The 17,928-nt window shown below is 32.8% G+C and overlaps 1 protein-coding gene across 1 annotated transcript; it reads left to right on the top strand.

Moving 5' to 3' along the window:
- The first annotated feature begins 1,013 nt into the window (after nt 1–1,013).
- On the top strand, nt 1,014–5,577 carry LOC114385426. The gene is made up of 2 exons (XM_028345501.1): nt 1,014–1,600; nt 4,861–5,577. Exons 1-2 carry the CDS (start codon nt 1,171–1,173, stop codon nt 5,376–5,378), a joined length of 948 nt encoding a protein of 315 aa, XP_028201302.1. The 5' UTR covers nt 1,014–1,170; the 3' UTR covers nt 5,379–5,577.
- The last annotated feature ends 12,351 nt before the right edge of the window (nt 5,578–17,928 follow it).

Below are 17,928 nucleotides of genomic sequence, written 5' to 3'. Positions count from 1 at the left end.
ATAGGATTGATTGAGAGGTGTAAGGTTTCATTAGTTCACACGTGAGAGAATGATTTTTTTAGTGGGAGAACTCAGGATCGATTTTCTCTATGTGCAAAATTTCCTCATACTAGTCGCAGTCACATATTGCAAGTAATATTAGTCTTTAATCCTGTGGATTAGGAGACATCCGTAGTCTCAGACATAGGACAAAAAAAATGTTTGATCCCAATAGCTTTAGCATTCTTAAATACCATAAAAGTAAGGGTAAATTATCAATTTGACCCCTGAATGTGTAAACCAATAGTCACTAAGGCTAAAGTGCATAAATTTTGATTTAGCCTCTGAGCATGTAAAAAGCGTGATAATTATTTTGAGTACAACTTAATGTTAAATTAATCATTGAATATTACAACTTAATATCAAATTGGTACTTGAACATTATAACTTAATGACAAAATAGTCTCACAAAGTCAGACTAAAGTTGTTACACTTTTTACACATTCAATAATTAAATTAAAACTTTTTTTTAAAAGACTGAAATTGTCACCAATGTTAACAATAGTTGTTTTTGCTAAAATTAAACTATGAATAAATTGATTAATTTCATTCGTGACATTTGGTATCGTTATATACATTCTTTAGAATAATTCATACTTGTATCTCTAGAAATTAATTTTGATCATTTAGAACATCTACAATAAAAGTTATTTAATGGGTTACTTAATAAAAAAAATATTATTTTAGTGTATCATATGTGATTTAAGTTGCTTAAAATTAGAAAAAATTGCTTAGATAAATCATTATTACTTATTAGTTACTTAACTTTGTATTAAATATAAGAAAGAAAATAAAATATTTATAAGTTAAAAAACTTATCAATAAAAATATCATTAGAGAAAAAATTGATTAAATTATTTTAAATTGAGATAATATGAATGAGATTGCTCATATAAATACCATCGGAGATGCAGTTTCTCTGATCACTCAAACAAACATAAATTAACTATATATATGTCAAGCATTCTATCTAATTGCTGATAAAAAAAAAAAAAAGCATTCTATCTAATAACGTATTGCCTCAACATATTTGATGAGAAAATTGTGTAGATAGATTTGGAACTAATATCTTTAATTCATAAAAAAAATGAACAATACCTTTTAAAGTCATCAAACGAAGGCGAAGAAGGAATGAAGGAGCACGACAATGACGTCATCACCAATGCCGTTTCGGGGAGCGGGTTCCGGCGCACGCGCTCGCAGGCGGAGCCGGACTGGAGCGTGACGGAATCGCTGATTCTGGTGAACGAGGTCGCGGCGGTGGAGGCGGACTGCTCCGTCGCGCTCTCCTTGTACCAGCAGTGGAACATCATCGCCGAGAACTGCGCCGCCCTCGACGTGCCGCGGAGCCTCCCGCAGTGCCGCCGAAAGTGGCGCGCGCTGCTCGCGGCCTACGACGGCGCCAGGGGAGCGAGGGGCGCGATGCCGCCGCCGGGCTTCGACCGCGAGCTGTTTGAGGCCATCGAACGCGTTGTGAGGGCGCGTGAGGAGCGGGGGATGGTGGATCCTGGGAGCGATGATGAAGATGGGAACGAGGCGCGCGACGCAACCGTGGAAATTGGTACGCATCGTTTTGATGTCTTTCGGATGGCTCGTTGATTTTAGTGGTGTGTCATGTGTGTATGTGAACTTTGTGTCTTTGAGTTTTTGGAAGAGTGATACACCAAATCTCACCCAAAAAAAAAAAAACAAATATAGTTACCGGTTAATTTAATTTCTGAAACTCTAAAATTTAGAATTTAATTAGAGATTTTCTTTGTCTTCATTGTGCAGAGTATCCACCAACTTTGCTAATAACTAATTTCCATGCTCATGGCTAGTCACCTTTAGACGTGGCTAGTAACCTTTACCTTTAGTGAGCCATCCCTCCTTTCCACTCGGACCTGGTAGAAATTAGAGTTAAAGATATTTTATACTGTCCTATAATTATAGATTGTTACGTGGTGAAAGATTACCGACTTTTGAAATAGTTATATAAGATGGTTTTTAATTGCTGATTTTTTTTTTTTTTTACTTTGTTACATATAGTAAGGTTGCTGACTTTTGTAACTGTTCACCCACTTAATGTGAAAATTAAGCTCAATTTTTAATCCTTGTTAGTCTTATCATCATAAGTTTACTAGAATTTAATAGTTTTAAGGATTAAAATGGTATTTTTATAAATTCAGATGTAACTTTTCAACATAGAATAGAAGCTGTACACATATTTCTCCCCCTATTTTGATTGCAAAATCGAACTTGGTTTATCTGGAGCCAACAGACCCTAGTTACATTGTGTTTAAGAATTAAGATTATTTGTTCATTTGATTTGATTTGTTGTATCTAAGGTTGCTTCTTGCTTCTTCATTGTGCAGTTCTATATGCCAGTTTTGTTCTTGTTTTCGGTTTGATACACATTGGTGTAAAAATTTGTTTTCTACAATCATTACCATGGTGATTGATTGAATAAGTAAATAAGTAGTTTTACTCAATGCATTTAAACATGTGGAAAAATCTGGAATTTGTGGTTTGTATCTTGGCTGATAGCGACAACTTATGGGTGCCTAGTAGGAACACCTGGTTGAACTGGTTTGTGTCTTTGCGGCCATAAATCAGGGTGAGATGTTTGTGTTTGAGTAGAATGGGGGAGGTTAAGGAGGCTTCCCATTAAGCATACATACTTGTATTTGGCTAGCTTAAATGTATTCTTGAGCTCTAAAGGACACATGTTTGCCAGATTGCAGTGTTGCTCATTAATGGTGGAAGTGGAAGTAGGCTTTAGGGGCCTTAGGTTGAATTAGGCCCTCATTAATGAATAAAAATTCATGAGAAGAAATTGTGGGGATTCTTAAATATAAACTTGCTTATATTCTGATTTTTCTCTTGCTTAGCAAAGCGTACTGAACAAATTATGAAATTTAATTAGTTATTTAATATGAAGAACTACAAGCTGTATAATTTTATAGTTTTAGATTTGAACATGCACAGAGCTGGTAAAGCTGGTTGAATCACTCCGCTTTGTGAAAAACATGGCAAGGTGGGTTGGCCCTTTTCTAAAAATGGATTGGGAAGGCCAATTTTTCCTGCTATCCCCTTTCTAAAAGCGTTGCCAAAAAAATTTATTGTCTCACGGTGCCCTCGCGGGTTGCACCAATTCTTGCATGGGTCACTGAGTCTGCGAGTAAGGCTGTGATGCATGGTCCTTGCCCTTGCATGAAAGATGCTACGTATGCCTCAACAGTATCGGAGATGATTGCATTGTTGAGCACATCTAGAGCTAGGCTTGGATTGATGGTGGCTGTCAAATTAGGAGGTTTTCGATGGAGGTTGCGGATAATGGCTTTTGAATCCATAGTTCATTGACACAACCATCTTAGATAATAGAGGTTGTCATGCAACTGGATTTTGGCAATCAAAGTGAAATTTTTGGAATCAAGAGAAGGAAATGTGAAAGCAATATGATCTTTTAGTAAAATTATGTAAAAACTAAAAATGAAAAAATAATATGTTTTCTCTCAAACCAGACAGATCTTAATAATTAACACAAAGTTCTAAATCTATTAGTCCATGATCCAACATCAATGGGGGAAAACGGACCAATGAGCCAACCTGGCCTGCTAAAAGAACATGTTTGGCTGACCTTATGAGTTAAACTCATTTTGCCTTTCCTATTCAAAACCCTTGATATATAGAGAATGTGGACTGAATGAATAACAATATTCATCATGGAATCTGATATGAATGACACTCCTAACTCGTAAACCTCTGCTAGTTTATTCCTGTAGTCCCAAATTCCCAAGGCAATACAAGCTATAGGCAAGAATTAGTGGGAGGGGCAGAGTTGGTAATAGAGAGAGAAGGTTGAGTCTGTTAGAGGGAGTGTGTTATATGGGTGTAGTGGGGCAAATTTGGGAACCATGTTGAGAATATTGTTGTTAGTGAGAGTCTAGAGATTTCTAAGATTTGGAGCTACGGCTCTTATCCTTTCTTGTTTTCTCTTCTATTATCAATAAAACAGTGTATTATTCAGAGTTAGATAGGTATTCATGTCTGAATCTCTAAGCACATTGTTGATATTACAGGTATTTTAGGTAGATGATGAGGAAAAAAAGAGAACAAACTTTCCCTCTGAATAATAAAGTATAAATGTGTTACAGTGTACTCTGCATTAACCCTTAAATCTGAATAATCAAATTTTGCATCTTAAACAAGGAAACTCTGCCTCATGTAATATTATAAGACAAAGAAACCATTCCTAAGAGATCATCTAGGATACTTGCCCTGAAAACTGAAAGGATTATTTATTATTTATTACGATGCAATAGTGATATTTTTTTTATATATTTTCTAGTTCTACAAAAAATAAATGAATAATTTTATGTATACTTATACTAATATAATTGCAAAACTTACTTTTGGTTTCAAATAAATAAAAGTAGATTTACTTTTATACAAATTTTATATGACACAAGAATCTAGATCTTTAAAATTGGATATTTGAAAATGAGTTTGATTCTTTTTCCTTCTGTACAACACAAGGTGAGAGCAAATTGAGGAAAAAACTATGGCTTGGAGCCTACAAATTTTACTTGAGCATAAATTACAAATAATTATAATTACAAAGTTAAAACATTGATAAAAATGTTGAAATTGTGGAAGAACCATGATACACAGGGAGACTTAAAAGTTTTCCTCACTTTTTTAATTATTTAGGAAATGAATTAAATATGAAACTAAGTTTGTTTAATCCCGTTTGGAGCATTATCATGTAACTTGTATTTCATTGTCTATTTACTCTTTAGAACTTCACAACAGATAAATTTTCATAAATTCAATGAATAGGGTCCAAAAGAAAACGGCAACGAAGTAAATCGAGATGCCAAGTTCAAAAGCCTAAGAAATTTCATGAACAAAGGCCTGAGGACAGCTATGAAGAAGGGCTCGAGGATGATAATTTAGAGGACGAGTATTTGAAAGACTTCCTAGAATCAAGACCTAAGTTGAAAGGTACTGCAGAAAGACCTCCAAAGCACTTGGTGATGCCACCAAAGAGTCCGGGCAGAGTAGAGCTGAATGAAAACCACCATATCAAAAGGCCAAAGCCGATTGGCACAGAAAATATAACATTTAACAGGGAAGAAAATGAGGAAACATTGACTCTGAAATTGCAAGTGTTGGCTGTAGAAATCGGAACAATTGCTAGTGAATCAGCAGCAGACTATAAGGGGGGTGTCTCACAAAATTTAGAGGACTCCCATTTTGACTTTACAAGATGCCAAGGGGACAAGCTCATAGCAAGCCTGGGAAATTTCTTCAACACCCTTAAGCATCTACGTGATACTCCCCAAGAGTGTAACTGAACATTACGATGTTCTTTTATAACTATTTTATATTCTTGTTAGTGATAGAATGCAGCATAGGAGAATGTTGTTTCTTTATAGTGTAGACTCTCTAGTTGTGTTCAATCACTGATGCTGCTTATGTGAAAGTAATTTATTACAGCTTTAACTAGACGCATTTGTTTACTATTCTAATTATGAATTTTACGTTTTCCTCAAACAGGAACTGCCCAAGTAATAGAAAGGGTCTCGTTACAAATTTTCAATTGTGTTTTCTCACGTTAACCAAGAGAAATAACTCGAAATGCGCAACAACTAAAGAAAAATTGAAAAGGAAAATAACTAGCATTAGTAGACTTGAATCGAACCCAGAACCTCTGTTTACGTAAACCAGCGCCTTAGCCATTGGGCAATCAAGTCATTTTTATTACAGTAAATTTTTTATTAATGATAAACAATTACCAGTGATTTTCACCTAAAGTTTTTTCTTGGTTTATATATGTAACCTCTATTCTAGTGTCACTACTCACTAGTAGTAAATTTTGAACACTATTATTGATTTTAAAGACTTTGGAACTTCACAAAATTCTAATTTTGATCTTTCGAGATCAACGTTAAATTAAATAAAGTCTAAAACTTTCGAAGTCAATGAAAAATAATTGTCCCTAATATCCTTGTTCACATTTAAATTAAATACACTATAATACTTTCCTATTTATAACATATGCTATTACGTTACCATAACAAATAAATTTCTTTGTTTATTTGGCATGATTCTCTGTCAGTTCTCCAGATGCTCCATTACAAGAATATTAGTCCTAATGATACATGTCCTAGGTGTAGAGGGTCCTCAGAGACTTTATTTCACTACTTCCTGGACTGTCCTTTGTCTAGACGGGTTTTGCGTACTTTGAATATTACTCTTCTTATTATTCCCATGATCATAGCTTCAAATGGATTATCTTGTTTGAAAGAGAACTTCTCATGTTGGTATGATTTTGGAATAATCGATTATCAAATGTGACAATCAATTATTTTGAAATACATAAAGCTCCTAAATTTTCATACACAATTTAATCGATTACAATATGTGGTAATTGATTATTTTGAGTTATAGAGACTTTATTCTTTTGAAACTGGATCGGATAATCAATTAATTCGATAAAACCTATTAATATTTCAAGAGATGTAAGTTATGTTGCTTGTTTCAACACTTTGTAATTGATTACTTAAACTTGGTAATCTATTATCCAATGTTGAACTTGCTTCTTAGAAACTTTAAGATATATATGTCTTTTCATATGTGATGATGATGGAATCCTAGTTTGCGGATCTAATTCATAGCATAAACAAACTGAAGAACCTATTTAGGATTCTCTAAAATTTAGGAAAATAAAAAGCAAAAAACGGAATTAAAAAAAGAGATGTTAAGAACAACGCCACAATCTTGGAAAATTAATAAGTTGGGAATGATTCGTCACAGAGAATAAAATCATTTGATAAGAACCTAAGGTTTCACATAAGAACCAAGAGAGATGTATTCTCTTAATTGTGTCTTATATGAGATTTGATAAAAAATACTGTCAACAAAGTATTTAAGGAGCTTATTTATAATTACTAGTAATAACCCTAAATTAGGCCTAAGATCCAATAACTAGTCAAATAATTAAAAGACTTAAAAAAATAACAATAAAAAGGTACCAACCCATTACAAGTCCAAAAATAGTTTCAAAATACAATTAAAAATGAACATAAATCTTATTCTAAAAGTTGGCTAAAATTCATGAGCTTCACTTCTTATGTTTCCTCCATGAGAGAATTTAGTTTCTCGTCAAACTCTTCTTGAAATCTCTTATTCCTGGCTCAAGTGATTGGTCCATCCATCCATGTTGAGTCCACCCAAGTCAAACTCTTTCTCCTTGGATAGTCCTCTATCATAACCACTAAGTATGGAGAAAGAGAACTAAGTCTAAAACACTTAACATGTCTAGTCTTAAAATATCCAATACAAATGGCAGATCTTTAAAAATTTGTTTGACATTGCAAAATTTGTAAAACCAAAAGATCCCAAGACTAGTCTTCAAAATCCTTGATTCAACATTCCATACCACTCAAACCCCAAAAACCAACAAAAATCACATCAAAACCATAAAAATGTACATTTTTATAAACTTCCACAAGTGCTCATGGAGGAAAAACGAAAATAGAAAATGAAAGGGGAAATAAAAGAGTTCATTACCACCAAACTAGCCTCAAAACTCAAAAAGAGCACCACTACAAGGTCCCTTGAGTCAAGGAAATTCAAGGTCTCACACTCTCTAATGGTGGGTTGTCTTGGAAAGGAAGAAAAGAGTAAAATGAGAGAGTCTATGTTTTGGTCCAGATTTGCTAAGGGTTTGTGAGGAGTTTATGACTCTCTCACTTCCTTCTTTTTACACCCACACTTCACTAAAATCACCCACTCTTATCTCATGACTTAAGGCCCATCCACTTAGGTTCAACTACTCTAAAAATCATCAAAACATACATACAACATGACATATATATATCATAGGCATAAATATAACAACCCATCATCTTATAATTAATTATTTAATTAGAGGCACTTGGATGTGTAAAATATGTTAGGCTCGTATAAAAGCAAGTATACCCTACGCAATAATAACAGTGGACTTGAAAGTCTAGATATTAAACCTAAAATACCAGTTATATTCCCAATTAGTCAAGTTTATTAACTAACAGTAGAAATGATTAAAAAGAGGATTTAAATATTTTTATGATTTTGATTTTTATAAGAAGGCACATAAATGAATATAAAGAGAGGTTTTGAGTTATAATAAGAGTGATAAGGGCAAGGTTATCAAACTCGAGAGTTTACGCAAACTCGTGAGAGTTCCATAAACTCGACTCATAAACTCAACTCGTAGACTCGTAAGAGTCTACTTCATATAAAAATAATAACAAAATATCTACAAATAACATACTAATTAAACATTGCAACAATATAATAAAGCAAAACAATAAATCATAAAGTTCAGAATATTTAAATAACTAAGTCTAGTAATAATACATCACTACTAGACAATAACTTGTAGAGGTTAAAGTAGTGGTAGACCATTCTCATTGAGGGTTTGATGTTATTAGAAAACAAAGATTTGATATTATTAAAGGTGAGAATTTTATATTTGAGAACAACACGCTAAATGGAGGTATGTTGAATACTAAACAGACAGAAAATAATAAAAAATGACTTACATTTTGGTCTAATTTTTTTAACTTGCTAACTCGTTGACTCGATGCTTAACTCGAGAGTCTACCGAGTTTACTTAGAATTTATAGAGTTTACTAAAAAAAGAGTTTACTCAAGAGTCAACTCGCAGATGACAAGTGGATTCGTAAATTCGTAAGAGTTAACGAGTTAATTCAAGAGTTTGATAACCATGGATAAGGGATTATGACTCAATAGTACCAATTTTCCCCAATCCTAGTCCTAATCAAATTCATTTCCAATTAATTATCGATTCTAACTAAAGTCTATGATCAAGGTCAAAAGATGCTCTTTCCCTTAAATCAATACCTCAATGATTATGGATGTATCAATTTAATTCAAAGGATAAAATCAATTTTAGGGATGATTAATTAAAGATTAACTAACTTATTAGAGATTACCCAAACAGTTTGATGATACAATTTGGAGTAAAACATTCGCTATTTAGATCTACCAATTTCATGCAAATGATCATTACTATTCAATCGATTGAGTATTAGAATGACCGGTTTCTAATAAACAATAAAATAAGGAAGATAATTAATTAACATGAAACAATGAAAAATTCCATTAATAACAGGGAAAACGAGTACAAATGGACAATTACATCATAAACCCCAAACTAAGGGGACTAGCCACTCATGATTAGAGAAAAACTAGTAATCCTACAAAGAGTAAACATAGACATACCTATAGACAGGAACGATGATCACGATCTGTCTTAGTGATGTTGTCCACACTCTTCAATTCTCAAAAGCCCTCAAGGTTTTCCCAAATTTGTAAAAGATAAGAATAAAATTGAATAATTTCTCTTTTACAAGACATAGACCTCCATATATAGCTTCTTAAAAATAACTACTCAAAAAGACGCACTACCACCATGGTGAATCCACCACGGCTTGTAAGTGCATATGCTGTATGAAGATTTTGATGATGCCAAAAGATTAAAGCTATTCAACGTTGATTCAAGTCAAGATCAAGAAATCAAGAGAAACGATTTACAATAGACCTTTATATGTTAAAAGAATCTCTTAAAAAGGTTGCAAAGGTTTGGCCTTAAAAGACTTAAGCTTTCAAATATCTTATAAAGTTTTTAAGTAAATATTACATTTGAAAAATATGCATTTCTCTCTAGTAATCGATTACCAGAAGCAAAAATGGTTTTAACAGCTTTTAGAAAAGTTTGAATTTGAAATTTAAAAGCTATAGTCGATTACCACTATTGTATAATCGATTACCAGTAACAGAAAATTTTGAAATTCAAACTGAAAAGGCATAACTCCTCAAAATTAACTGTGTAATCGATTATCACATATCTGTAATCGAATACCAATAAGGAAATTTCAAAAATAACTTTGAAAAGTCACAACTCTTCACAAGTTTTTTGAAAGGTCACCAAAGGCCTATAAATATGTGACTTGTATTCAAAATTCTTCAAAGTTTTTTCAGAACATTCATTGTCTTATCCTCTCACAAGAAAACCTTTGACCAAACACTTGCAAAATCATTAAGGATTCTTATAAGTTCTTCAAGTTGTATCATTCTTCTCTAAAAGATAGTTAAACATTCTTCTGTACTTCAAAGCAAACTATTGTTAATCAAGAGGTACTGAGTCTCTTGATTTGTATAGTTTTCTGAACACAAGGGAAGGATATCCCTGGGTGGTTCAGAAGTTGTAAAGGGATTTACAAGTTAGTGGAAATCTCAAGTAGATTACTTGAGGACTGGACGTAGGCATAAGGCATAGTCGAACCAGTATAAAACTGAGTTTGCAATTCTCTCTTCCCTAAACTCTCTTACTTTATTGCAGTTTAATTTTATTTTGCATATTTAAAGAAGCATCAAGTTAATTGTTCATTACTTCTTTTCTACATATTAAGTCTGCAAATTTATTTTAAAGAGAGAATTAAAATTTGTTAGGAAAAACTTTTTAAACTTAATTCACTTCCCCTCTTAAGTTATTGAGGCCACTTGTTTAATACGGTTGTTGTCATTGAAGCCTTGGGCTTTATGCAGACCATGACCCTTATGAGTTGACAACGACCATGGTGAGTTTACCATGATAGTTATCAGATCCTTGGCACTGTTTTGGGAGGATTGTTATCATTTGACTATGGCTGTGTTGATTACCTCGATCGTTATCAGTTGTAGAGTCTTTAAATCTTTATAATTTTGTGTAATTTCTAACTCTTTCACTCAATTGAGCGACTGTACTTCTACAATACAAAACTAGTATTCAAATGTAAGTTCTATCAAGAAAATGCATGTGGAATGACAAACAACTTACACAAAATACGATCCAGAAAGTAATTTATCACACTTAAATTAAATTTAATACTCTTACACTTTAATTAAAATACTTAATTGAGCATCATAGAAATTACAATGCTACATCACTGATAGGACAATATCATCATGAAGATGAAAAGTATTATGAAGTTCTTGAGCAATACTCCAATGACAATCATAAAAAATCTTCTTGTTACACCAATGCCATAACCACCGCAACCCTGCAACAAACAAGAAGCCATATTCAGCCATAAGGTGCATCTTCAACTAGTCCTTATAGTTACGGGAGAGGAAATCAGGTTTCGCAGGCCCAACTGCAACCAAACCTCCCTAGCTTGAGGGAAATCCTCAAGCAGTGTAGAGAGTCCTCAATCCCATGGGAACAAAGTAGGACAAGCCGGAGAATTAGCAAGATTCCGATGAAGGATGAGTCACAAGAAAATGATAATTTTCTCTGGAATGTTAACCTTCCAAGGCCACTTGAAACTGAGAGAAGGGCCAGTTTCAAGATTATATGAAGTCAGCCATTTATAAGATAAAGTAGCAGTGTACAAACTCGTCAGCAAACCACGCGAGAACCAATAGACTTCAACATGGGCAGAGGGGGATAAATGATTATCATTGAGGCTTGGAGTGTTGAAGCTGTAAGTGTGTAAAGCCACCTTTTGTGGCATGTAAGAAAAAAAGGAACGACTAGTAAACCTTTTCTACATATGCTAGCTAGAGGTAGAAAATTTGCCATTGCATTTAATGCATCAGGTCAAACCTTTGCCTATAAATACCAACCATTTTGCTCCTCAAATCATCTCACTACAAGCGTAGCATTCCAATGTGAGAGTGAAAGTATTCTCCTATTATAAGAAAGTGTGTGTCTATTTTTTTTATGTCTGATTTTAGCTGTGACATATTATTTTGCTACTGATACCCAATACGAATAAATTGAGAAAGAGGCATTGAAAACAAGACATGCACATTCCAATCATTCCCTTGGAGTAAATCCCTCAAACAAAATGAAGGCCACGGTGCCAAGGCTAAAGAAGTTTGGCATCGTACCAACATAAATACCGACTGTGAGATATATTAGTTTTAAATTAGATGACTGAAGAGTTTTTTTTTCTCCTTTTGTTTTTTTTGTCTTCATTCTTCTTTACCAATTTATCCTTTACCCTAATTTCTTTTTTCTGTTATTTCTTCATCACAACTGCCGCGAAGAAGCTCCACCTTCTTCAAGCACCACGTCATCATTTCCTCACCAACACATCTGAACTCCACAACACAAAAAACAATCATACACAAACAAAAACCACAGATCTAAATCTAGCCACAAAAATCAAAGATACCCAGAAATCCAAAACATGATATCACAACCAATTAAAATAAAAGGGGCCAAAACGAAAACAGGGAGTTCAATGACGCAAGCGCATGTTTCCATCACCGCGTCGATCCACACTCGTTGTCGCGCATATTTTCAAGCCACCACGACAGTCGCACCATTGCTACCGCACTCCCGCCACCAACGCCTCCATCTTTCTCTCTCTATCTCTGCTAACGCTCTCTTTCTTTCATCCCTTCTCCGACAACGAAAACATTGATGCTGGCCTAAACAGTGCTGCGGTGATGTTTGTGTTTTTCTTCTTCTGCAGATATGAGAAAATGATTTCTTTTGTTTCTGATTTGAGAAAGGAACCAGTTTATTATCAGACCTGAGAGAGGGAGACTCATTGTCGTTTCCTTCGTCGTTGTGGTGTTTGCGGTGTTGGGTTTTGTGTTGCTGTTGTCCTACTTATTTTCCTTTGATTTTGCTGTCATGTTTGTTATGGTGGTGCCGTCGTCGTTTGCTCTTGGTGGGACAACACGATATACTTGTGCTGGTGGGTGGGATAGATGAAGATACAGGAACGAAGTGGCAAAAGGACCAAGAAAAGAAATAAAAGAAACTAGAGAAAAAGAAAAAAATTTAACCTTCTAACAGAACTAACAGAAGTTGAACGACTAACAAAAGTTTTAATAGAAAGATTCCCTTTCCCTCCTCTCCCTCTGATATCACTGAGGCTAATCCACGTTCACCGCATCAGCTACGCGCCCCACTCTGCATGGCTTCGTTCGTACTCCTTCAAATATGCTGGAGTGGACTTCATCCTGAGTGGCCTTGGTCTTGTTTCTTTCTGCACCTCCCCTGCTAATGGTACCCCCTCAGTATCCTTTCTCGTAACAGGTACACATGATAAAGGTGCACAAGGCATGTGATAACACATGGGTTCATGCTTTAACAAGCATAAGATGCCCCTCCCTTATCCTCCATGTTCAAAATAGTATTCTTTATCCTCCATGTTCAAAATAGTATTCTTTTGCAAATATTTTGAGGAAGAATTCTCACCCAAAGACTGTCCTTATCGGTGAGAAAACACTAAATCATTTTTCCCAACAACAAACATTAGTGTAGTGGGAATCATGAACTCCCAATTCACCAAATTTCAGCCTCCATCACTAAACTTATAATGAAAGGTATCTATGATTAATAAATAGTGTGTAACTAGATCCCTTTTGCCATCACTATGTTCAATTGCTCTTTGGGATTTTTCACATTGAGAATCTTTGATTTTTTTGAAGTGTGTGATAAGATAAAAGAAAACTTGACTTTTCAATTTCAAGGATTCATGTTATACAATAACTTCTAATATATCTTATTATGTTTTCAACAAGTAAGTAAATATTATTAAAATGATTGATGTTCTAAATTCATTTAAAATGTGTCATTGACATAATTTTTTCTTACAATAAATTTGTTTAATATTTAAATTAATTAATTGTCGAGAATAAAATAAAAATAAAAATAAAAAATAATTATTTTTTTCCATACCATGAGTTTAACGTATTTTTTCACCAGAGGCAACTGAACTGCCAAGGAAATGGAAATGCAGTGAGGCTAGGTGGGAGAACTTTTCATATCTTTTGAAATGACTTATTTTTTGTTATAGATTTATCTGTAACTAACAATCTATTTAATAAATTTTAATTAATAAAGATATTTATAAATTTTTCAAATTTAAATATACATACAAACACCTATATCTATCAAGTATTGTTCATCACAAAAAAAAAGTGTGCTTTATGGCTCTACAAAATATCAGCTACTCCATAAAGATAAATACAAATTTCTAGAAAGATTTCTTTTTAAGAAAAATATTTAAGTTTAATTATTAATTTCGTCATTAAATTATTTTAAAAGATTTAATTTCATCCTAAGTTTTTAATAGATTCAATTCGATTATCAAGTAGTTTTTTGAAAATACTTCAATTTCATCATTTCCGTCTAATTAAATTGAAGTTGTTATAATTATGAATTTCAATTATTCTTGTTTTCAGTTTCAATTTTTAATGGTTAATATATATATATATATATATATATATATATATATATATATATATATATATTATTTTAAAAATAAAACTATTTCTGAAAAATAGATCTTCCAGTACGCCCCACTGCTAGAAGACCTGCGTGCATACGGTCTTCAACGATAGTTAGACTCATGAGGTGCATTTAAAAAAAAAAATCAAATTTAATTTATTAAAAATTTAAATACCAAATTAAATCATTTAAAATAATTTATCACCAAATATTTACAACCATCTGGAAAGTTTCCAAGAAGTATTAAGTCAACTAGACCGATCGAGTGTGGAAAGATAATACAATGACGACTTAGTTTTTCCAATCATTTTCCTTTAGACTAATAATAATAATAATAATAATAAAATGAAAAAAATTAATCAGGCAAAGCCAAAATCGCTGTACAGGTACAGTCTCTTTCAACAATATAACTCTTCATGGTTTTATATTTTTTTTCTTCAAACTTTGTTATTTTAATTATTTTCATCTTTTGAACTTATTAAACGATAATTTTATAAGATTTTAAACATTTTTATAAAATGAATTATTAATAAATATTTAATAATATGGCTAAAAGACATTATCTATTAAAGTTTCTTTGTAATTAAAAGTATTTTTTACATCTTATATGTTTTTATCGCTTCTTGTAGATTCAAAAACAAAAAAAAATATATGATAAAAATATTTTTTGTATCTCATTTTCATCTTTATTGCCATTATATTTGTGGCTTCAGGAGTTTCCTTTAATTTTCTTTTCATTTGAATAATTCTACCTTTCAAATTTGCTCGCTTGACTTGGAAATTAGAATATAGTTAATGCAGACAAAGGGCGTATAAATTAAACGGGACGTATAATTGTATTAAGGCAAATACTAACTACTCCCTGCCTTCCAAATTATGTTCCAAAATGCTGTAAAATTAGTAGTTTTATAAAATTAATTTTAATATCAATATTACATTAAAAACCTTAAATGACACTTATTAATAAAAAAAATTAATATTACATTGAAAATCTAAAATCGACACTTATTTTAGGATAGTTTTTTTCCAAGTGCAACATTTATTTTGAGATTGAAAGAAATAATAATTTTAGGAAATTGGTTAAGAAAGTGATTTTTTTTACATATTTTTTTCTTGAAAAGTTGTAAAAGCTTGATGGAGGAAAAGTGCCGATCTTGAAAATTTAAAAGGTGCAGTAATTTATATTCCCCATTTGGACATCAACATTCTTCATTTGAGCTAGAATTTTATCACCCTGGACCATCAACATTTGAAATCATAGTTTACAAAAAAATACTTATTATAAACTGTTAGACAAGTAGTCTCAGTTATCTTAAGAAGGGAGGTTAAATTAAGATATACAACCTATCCTTTAATTAAAATTTAACTCTTTTTGATTAACAATGCAACCCTTATTATGAATTATTCCAAGAACAATTCAAAAACAAACTTCTTTAAAGAAAAATATAAACAATAATAAATAACAGAAGTTTAAGGGAAGAGAGAATGCAAACTCAGATTTTATACTAGTTCGGCCACGCCCTGTGCCTACTTTCGGTGCCCAAGCAACCCGCTTGAGATTTCCATTATATTGTAAAATGTCTTTTACAAAGTCTGAACCACATAGGACAACCCCTTTTCTTGCGTTTAGAAATCCTTACAACTTAAGAGACCCTCGGTCCCTTAATCAATTTCCTGAATAAGAAAAAGAAGAAGAATTCTCCATTTAAGAGAAAGATATTACAATTGAAGATCACTCAAGATTCCTTATTGAATTTGCAAGTGTTTTGGCCAAGGAATTCATTTTGAGAGTTATAAGACAATTTGGTATTGAGAGGATAAGAAAATTTGTTTAGAAAAACTCTAAGGAATTTCCTAACCCAAGTCACCTATTTATAGGCCTTTGATGGCCATTTAAAAATTTCTTGAACAGATGTGACTCTTGGGAGTTATTTTCAAAAATTCCTTACTGGTAATCGATTACATAACTGTTGTAACCAATTACACAGTTAGTTTATGAAGAGTTGTGACTCTTCAGACTTGAAATTTGAATTTTCATATCTGGTAATCGATTACACACAAGTTGTAATCAATTATAGGCTTTAAAATTTAAATTCAAATTTCAAAAGGTTGTTATAAAATGTTTAAAACTTCTGATAATCGATTACAAGCCTTGCGTAATCGATGACAGGCTTAAAATTGTAGAAGCAAGCTTCATGATGAATCAAGATTGATTCAAAGAAGTTTTGATGATAACAAAGGTGATGACAAAAAGCTCAAAGGTCAAGAACACTTCATAATAACAAACATGATGATCTCAAGAATCAAAGAATGAGTTCAAGATTGAATCAAGAACACTTCAAGGTTCAAGAGGAAATTTCATTTCAAGAATCAAGTTTCAAGATTAAAGTTCCAAGAATCAAGATCAAGATTCAAGAATCAAGAGAAGACTCAATTAAGATAAGTATTAAAAAGTTTTTTCAAAAATTGAGTAGCACATGAATTTTTCTCAAAAACCTTTTACCAAAGAGTTTTTACTCTGGTAATCGATTACCAGATTATTGTAATCGATTACCAGTAGCAAAATGTTTTTCAAAAAGCTTTCAACTGAATTTACAATATTCCAATTGATTTCAAAATGTTGTAATTGATTACAATGATTTGGTAATCGATTACCAGTGTGTTTGAACGTTGAAATTCAAATTCAAATGTGAAGAGTCACATCCTTTCGCAAAAAAACTGTGTAATCGATTATACTGATTTGGTAATAGATTACCAGTGATAGTTTCTGAACAAATCAAAAGATGTAACTCTTCAAATAGTTTTTGACTTTTTCAAATTGGTTTGTTTTTCTTAAGGTCATAACTCTTGTAATGGTTCTCTTGACTAGACATGAAGAGTCTATAAAAGCAGTGCTTTGTTTTGTATTTGATACATACATCTATCTTTTCCAATTCATTCTTTACACAAGCAATTTTTCCACATTGATTTCTGAGTTTCTCCCTTTTGCCAAGAGCTTTCCAAAGTTTTCTGGTTTTCTAAACCTTGACAACTTGTGCTATTGATCCTTTTCTCTCTTCTCCCTTTTCCAAAAGAACAAAGGACTAACTGCCTGAATTCTTTTGTGTCTCCCTTCTCCCTTGTCAAAGAATTCAAAACGACACATTCTGAGAATTCTTTTGATTCTTCCCATTCCCATATACAAAAGATTTCAAAGGACTAATCGCCTGAGAATTCTTTTGTATCCCCATTCACAAAGATTCAAAGGTTTAATCGCCTGAGAACTTTGTCTTAACACATTGGAGGGTACATCCTTTGTGGTACAAGTAGAGGGTACATCTACTTGGGTTTGACTGAGAACAAGAGAGGGTACATCTCTTGTGGATCAATTCTAGTGGAGGGTACATCCACTAGGTTGTTCAAAGAGAACAAGGGAGGGTACATCCCTTGTGGATATTTGCTTGTAAAAGGATTTTTACAAGGTTGAAAAGAAATCTCAAGGACCGTAGGTCGTTTGGGGACTGGATGTAGGCACGAGTTGTTGCCGAACCAGTATAAAAACTTTTGTGTGTTTATCTCCTTCTTCCCTACTCTTTTAATTTTCACTGTGCATTTTGATTCCC

This window comes from Glycine soja, chromosome 14 (assembly GCF_004193775.1).
Source record: "Glycine soja cultivar W05 chromosome 14, ASM419377v2, whole genome shotgun sequence".
In the NCBI taxonomy this organism is placed as follows: domain Eukaryota; kingdom Viridiplantae; phylum Streptophyta; class Magnoliopsida; order Fabales; family Fabaceae; genus Glycine; species Glycine soja.
This window is presented reverse-complemented; position numbering and strand designations above follow the sequence as displayed.

Bases quoted from the DNA above. Each gene is read 5' to 3' on its own strand.
- LOC114385426 (XM_028345501.1), top strand. From the start codon at position 1,171: ATGAAGGAGCACGACAATGACGTCATCACCAATGCCGTTTCGGGGAGC. The intron at 1,601-4,860 runs GTACGCATCGTT...TTCAATGAATAG, and splicing joins CGACGCAACCGTGGAAATTG to GGTCCAAAAGAAAACGGCAA.